Source organism: Tupaia chinensis, unplaced genomic scaffold, assembly GCF_000334495.1.
Source record: "Tupaia chinensis unplaced genomic scaffold, TupChi_1.0 Scaffold000126_2, whole genome shotgun sequence".
Lineage (NCBI taxonomy): Eukaryota > Metazoa > Chordata > Mammalia > Scandentia > Tupaiidae > Tupaia > Tupaia belangeri.
Window position 1 is genome coordinate 2,358,256 of NW_006159594.1, and position 5,858 is coordinate 2,364,113.

At 51.7% G+C, this 5,858-nt stretch overlaps 1 protein-coding gene and 1 long non-coding RNA gene across 4 annotated transcripts in view; one reads left to right on the forward strand and one right to left on the reverse strand.

Moving 5' to 3' along the window:
• The window catches only part of RNF31 (ring finger protein 31), a 17,499-nt gene extending 12,024 nt beyond the window's left edge, over positions 1-5,475 (forward strand). The window contains exons 13-22 of the mRNA XM_006144559.3: positions 1,269-1,442; positions 1,523-1,621; positions 1,711-1,800; positions 2,822-2,936; positions 3,050-3,168; positions 3,439-3,552; positions 3,709-3,766; positions 4,675-4,771; positions 5,054-5,222; positions 5,335-5,475. Coding sequence (XP_006144621.1) covers positions 1,269-1,442; positions 1,523-1,621; positions 1,711-1,800; positions 2,822-2,936; positions 3,050-3,168; positions 3,439-3,552; positions 3,709-3,766; positions 4,675-4,771; positions 5,054-5,222; positions 5,335-5,388 — 1,089 coding nt within the window. The 3' untranslated portion in view covers positions 5,389-5,475. The remainder of the gene's footprint in view (positions 1-1,268; positions 1,443-1,522; positions 1,622-1,710; positions 1,801-2,821; positions 2,937-3,049; positions 3,169-3,438; positions 3,553-3,708; positions 3,767-4,674; positions 4,772-5,053; positions 5,223-5,334) is intronic.
• Positions 4,061-5,858, reverse strand: part of LOC102496488 (uncharacterized) — a 13,537-nt gene continuing 11,739 nt past the window's right edge. For all 3 annotated transcript variants that reach the window (XR_001370095.2, XR_333988.2, XR_333989.2), the window contains 2 exons: positions 5,272-5,442; positions 4,061-4,334 (listed from right to left, as the gene is read on the reverse strand). This is a non-coding gene — a long non-coding RNA (uncharacterized LOC102496488). The remainder of the gene's footprint in view (positions 4,335-5,271; positions 5,443-5,858) is intronic.

The following is a 5,858-nucleotide window of genomic DNA, read 5'->3' on the forward strand; positions in this document are numbered from 1 at the left end:
TGAGAGGAGAATGGAGGAGAAGGGATTGCAGTGTGGCCATCCCTCCTGGGGGGTGATTTCTCACTTTCTGTCTCTCTGTCTGTCTCTGTCTCTGGAAAAAAAATAAAAAAAGAAATAGACACTGGGGGGCCAGCAGGTGGCATGGTGATTAAGGCGCTGGACACTCCCACATAGCTGACCATGGTTCGAGTCCCAGACCTGGGGGCTTACTTTCTCACTTTCCCTCTCTCTCTCACTCTCTGTCTCTCTCTGGTCAAAATAAAATAAATGAATAAATAAATAATATTAAATAAATGATTTAAAGAAAGAAAAAAAAGAAATAGACACTGGCTCAGGGTGGTGCCGTGGTAGCCAAACTGGACCCAAATGGGGAAAGTTCTGACTTTGCGTCCCAGAGCCTGCTTGAGCACACCAGGCATGTGCGTACCTGTGACCCAGGCCAGTTAAGTTAGAGGTTGGATTGTGGTAGGAGGACTCTGGTGGTGGTACCGCCTTTCTCTCCATCTCTCTCTCTCTCAGAAAAAAAAAAATAATGATGATGATAAAAAAAACTTTTAAGGGGCCAGCGGGTGGCATGGTGGTTAAGGACACCAGACTCCCACAAGACAAACTGGACCTGGTGACTTGCTTTCTCACTTTCTCTCTCTTTCTCTCTCACTCTATCCCTTTCTGGTCAAATTAAAATAGATAAAGTAATTCTTTAAAAAAAAAAAAAAAAACTCTTAAAAAGAGACTTACAGAAATAGATATTGATACAATACAAGCTATTCTGAAGATCTAGTTCACTTTTTACCTGAGTGTGTGTGTGTGTGAGAGAGAGAGATTCTGTGCGATTTTACCCCACGTTACAGTTTATATAGCCACCACTATAATCAAACAGACTGTTTCATCACCACCAAGGAACCTACTGCACTACCCCTTTATCATTGTACCCCGACTCCAATCATGTGGCAACTACTAATCTGTTCTCCACCTTTATAGTCTTGTCATTTCAAGGGTGTTATTTGCATTTTTGCTTTTAATTGAACACGAATGCCTTTAGAGGGATCCTTGCACTTACCCTACGTCTCACTGTTGTCTGTTTTCCAATACATGACTGCCTTCAGACACTTGGTTTGCCCGCCTGGCACCCATTAGCACCTGAGGTGCTACTCCTGCTGAGTTGTAATATGAGCCTGGTTTCTCAGTGGACACCTGCTTACTGTCCTTCCCCAGGCTGGCAAGTGTGGTTTCTAACCCCTGCTCCCCTCCCACCTCTCTCCCTATAGATGCAGGCCCTGACTTCCTGTGAGTGCACCATCTGTCCTGACTGCTTCCGACAGCACTTCACCATTGCCTTGAAGGAGAAACACATCACAGACATGGTGTGCCCTGCCTGTGGCCGCCCTGACCTCACCGATGACACGCAGTTACTCAGCTACTTCTCCACCCTCGACATCCAGGTACTGTATCCCCTGGGACTCAAGTGGCAGGCCTCGAACAGGAACCCTACCTATCTACTGTCTCTGCGTCCTGTCCCTAGCTTCGGGAGAGCCTAGAGCCAGATGCCTATGCATTGTTCCATAAGAAGCTGACTGAGGGTGTACTGATGCGGGACCCCAAGTTCCTGTGGTGTGCCCAGGTAAGTGGCTCACCCAGCAGAGCTGAGTGTGGAGGGGCAGGGGATGGTGCCAGGTCAGGCCCCGGATAGCTTTGTGCTTCCACCCACAGTGCTCCTTCGGCTTCATATATGAGCGTGAGCAGCTGGAGGCGACATGTCCTCAGTGTCACCAGACCTTTTGTGTCCGCTGCAAACGCCAGGTGAGGCACATTCCTCCTTTCAGAAATATTTGCCGAGCTGCTGCTGCCAGGTACTGTTTGACCCAGGGAAGCGTGTGTACTGGAGAGCAAAGCAGGCTAGTCCCAGAGACAGGCACTGGGAGACGGGGAGGTTGGAGGAAGAAGAAAGAAGGAGAGAGAGAAACGGGAAAGGAAAAAAGGAAACGAAAGGGGAATGAGGGAGGAAAGATGAAAACAAGTGAAAGAGGAAGGAAATCCTTTTATGTCGGTACGGGGTCTGTGAAGAAAACACAGGAATCTGAGATAAGGAATAATAGAATGAACCTATTTATGATAGAGCTCAGACATGTCTTTAAAATGGCTTAATTTAAGTTGAGGCCTGAAAGTTAAGCCAGACACACAGACAGTATTCGGGGCAGAAAGGACAACACATGGACAGGCCCAAGTCAGGAGTGCTGTGTGGCTGGAGCCTTGGGAGCAAGGGTGAGGGTGGCAGGTGGTCAGAGATCTTCCAGCGAGTGAGGCAGGTCTCCACCCTCATTCTGAGAATCAGCAAAGGGTGATACTATCTCATTTATCTTTTGAGAAGTTTAATGTTTGATACCTAAATAATTCCTAAGACCCGTAGACCATCAGACTTCAAAATGGGAACACTACCATCCTGTTGCAGCCACCTGGTTTATGCTTTTAAGGCCTTTTGGCTGCAGTGTGGAGAACGGAGTGTAGGGGAGCAGGAGCTGGAAGCAGAGACCAGTGACAGGCAAGATCTGAGGATGTTGGGAGTAGGATGGTAACAGTAGGGATAAAGGAAAACGGGACAGGGTAACAGGCTTGAGTGGTAGAAACAAGACTTGCTAATGAGTATGAAGTGGTATGAAGGAAGGAAAGAACCACAGAGGGCCCCTTCATTTGGGATTCGAGTGGGTTGTGGATGGTAGGGACATACCCTCAGCTGGACCACTGGACGTGAGTGGGGGCCAGCACCCAGGCCAGTGGCCGCCTAGAGCTAGAGCTCCATGTGAAGCCTCTTTCCTTCCGGTAGTGGGAGGAGCAGCACCGAGGGCGGAGCTGTGAGGATTTTCAGAACTGGAAGCGCACCAACGACCCAGAATACCAGGCCCAGGGCCTGGCAATGTACCTTCAGGAGAATGGCATTGGTGAGGCTGCCCCACATGCCCTATTGGCTCAGTCATCTGCCTTTGCCAGCAGCTCCTTGCTCAGGGCCTTGAGACGCAGTGGCAGCCCCAGCCCTGGCTACTGTTTCTTGCAGACTGCCCCAAGTGCAAGTTCTCATACGCGCTGGCCCGAGGAGGCTGCATGCACTTCCACTGCACCCAGTGCCGCCACCAGTTCTGCAGCGGCTGCTACAGTGCCTTTTATGCCAAGAATGTGAGCCCAGGGACTGGGGAAGGGATGGAGGGGTGGGGGGCTGCCACTGGATTTAGGGGACAGAGGCCATTGAGGAACAGCCCAGGGGAAGAGAAAAGGAGGTCTGTGGGGTGTAAACCATCTCCTTCCATCCGTTTTTCCCCTTTGCTTGCTCCAGACCCTCCAAGGTCTCCATCTCCCCCTCTCCCTACACCCCTCATGCAGGGGTTCCTGAGAGGCCAGGACCCCAACAGTCTCCAACTTCCTCTCTCCCATCTGGGTTTCCACCAGAAATGTCCAGACCCTAACTGCAGAGTGAAAAAGTCCCTGCACGGCCACCACCCTCGAGACTGCCTCTTCTACCTGCGGGACTGGACTGCTGTCCGGCTCCAGAAGCTGCTACAGGTCAGAGGGAGCAGGCTGGGCTGCGTTTGTAGGTTGCCCAGGAGGAGGAGGCAGTCCCCAGGGTGGGCAAGAATGGAAAAGGTGTGATGCTAGTAAGTGCAACAGGGACTGGCATCAAGGGGACTGTGACTTTCATCTATGTCTGCTCCCCTACAGGACAATAACGTCATGTTTAATACAGAGCCTCCAGCTGGGGCCCGCGCAGGCCCTGGAGGTGAGTGTTGGGACAAGCCTTTGAGAAGAGGGAGGGTGTGCCAGCCTCCCTTTGTATGATGGATAAAGGGGAGGCTTGGGGGGGGCAGTAGATGGCATAGTCTCTGGACTCCCACATGACCGACCATGGTTTGAGTCCTGGACCTGGTGGCTTGAAAATCACACTGGGCATGTGTGTATATGTACCTAAGATCCCAGGAGAATGAAGGAGAAGAGATTACAGTGTGACCATCTCCCCGCCCCCTGGGCAGGGGGGGTTAATTTCTCACTCCCTCTCACTGTCTCTCACGCGCTCCAAGACAAAAACATTTATTTTTAAAAAGGGGGGGGGACAGGGGAGGCCTGGGTTTGGAATCATTTGGTGAGTGCTTTTTGGTGAGTTAATTCACCTCCCCAGGCTTTGTTTCTTTCTCTGTGGCAGTAGTAATATAAGTTATTATACATAAGACATCAAAGCACTGGCACTCATGAAGCCTTTAATAATGTTCTTCTCTCAATCCCGAATGGTAATGACTCATTAATGAAGTCAGTCAGTATTTAATGGTGGTTGCAGGACACCGTTTTAGGCTCTGTGAATGCAACAGAGAAAGTGTTACATGTGGTTCTAACTTACTACTTACTTAGAGATAAGATCATAACAAGAAAAGTTAATTAGAACTAAAGAAGATCGGGAAGAGTTATCCCAAGGGAATTTGCGTTTATGGGACAAAGGCCCTGCTTCTGTATCAGAGCTGGTCATCACTGAGGGCATCTCAAAGTAGCCGCCACCACTGGTAGAACTTGAGTCCCTCTGCTCAGGCCTCTCCCCCAAGGCTGCTTCCTTTGCTCTGTGGATATCCCAGTTTGCCTGGGGCTGTGTGCTCTGAGACTTCCTCCCAATAAGGGGTCCCTTCCTTCCCTTTCCCTTAGGTGGCTGCCGAGTGATGGAGCAGAAAGAGGTTCCCAATGGGCTCAGGGACGAAGCTTGTGGCAAGGAAACTCCAGCTGGCTACGCCGGCCTCTGCCAGTGAGTGTCAGGTGGAGCACGGAGCATGGTGTTGGGGCATGGTGAGGGTGTACTCAGGCAGTAAAGTGCTCCTCTGGGACGGTGCAAGAGTGGGTGGGAAGGGTAGTCCGGACAACGGCACAGACAGCGGTAGCGGGCAGCACACCTGGATTGGCGCAGCCTACAGGTGCAGCAGGCTGGGACTGTTAGGTGTGCTCATATCCCAGTGCCTGGCGAGGTGCAAGGCACACGGTTGGTATCAGCCAACGGAAGAACAACTGTTCTGCCGCTGCCTCTCTCCAGGGCACACTACAAAGAGTACCTTGTGAGCCTCATCAACGCCCACTCCCTGGACCCAGCCACCCTGTACGAGGTAGAGGAGCTGGAGACGGCCACTGTGCGCTACCTGCACGTGCATCCCCAGCCACTGGCTGGAGAGGATCCCCCTGCCTACCATGCCCGCTTGTTACAGGTGAAGCCTCCACCCAACCTTCCTTCTGACCCTTCCTTCCAGAAGTTACCTGTCCCAGCCTGCCCCTGAGCTCCAGGCTTCCAGTATCATTATCTTCTCTCTCCTTCTGCAGAAGCTGACAGAAGAGGTGCCCTTGGGACAGAGTATCCCCCGCAGGAGGAAGTAGCTGAGGGCAAAGGTCCAGTGACGTCTGGTGATCTGATTCCCTCAGGAACAGCTCCTGCACCAATAAAGAGGCATCTTACTGCCCAGGCTTCTTTGTGGTCCTTCTTCCTGGCCCCACCATCTAGGGGCATGAGGGGAAGGGGAGGTGAACAGAGCTTTGCTGAAAGGGCCCCTGCAGCCTACCACCTGACGCCCCCTGGATTCAAGGCTAGGAAGGAATTGACACCATGGATGAGCAAAGGAGGCCCTCCCCATCCAGCTACTTGGCCTGGCCTTCCTCCTTCCCTGCCTCCTTTCTTCCTTTTATCATGTTTACCTGGCATCTGAGATCACCCAGTGTGTACTAAGCAAGCACTGTTGGAGAATTTAGGTGTCACAGCAGTCTGAACCCCTAGGCCAGACTTCGAGAAGCTGGCCTCCCAGGGGAAGCAGCATTATCACACTGAGGTCAGGTACAAGCAGGCGAATCTC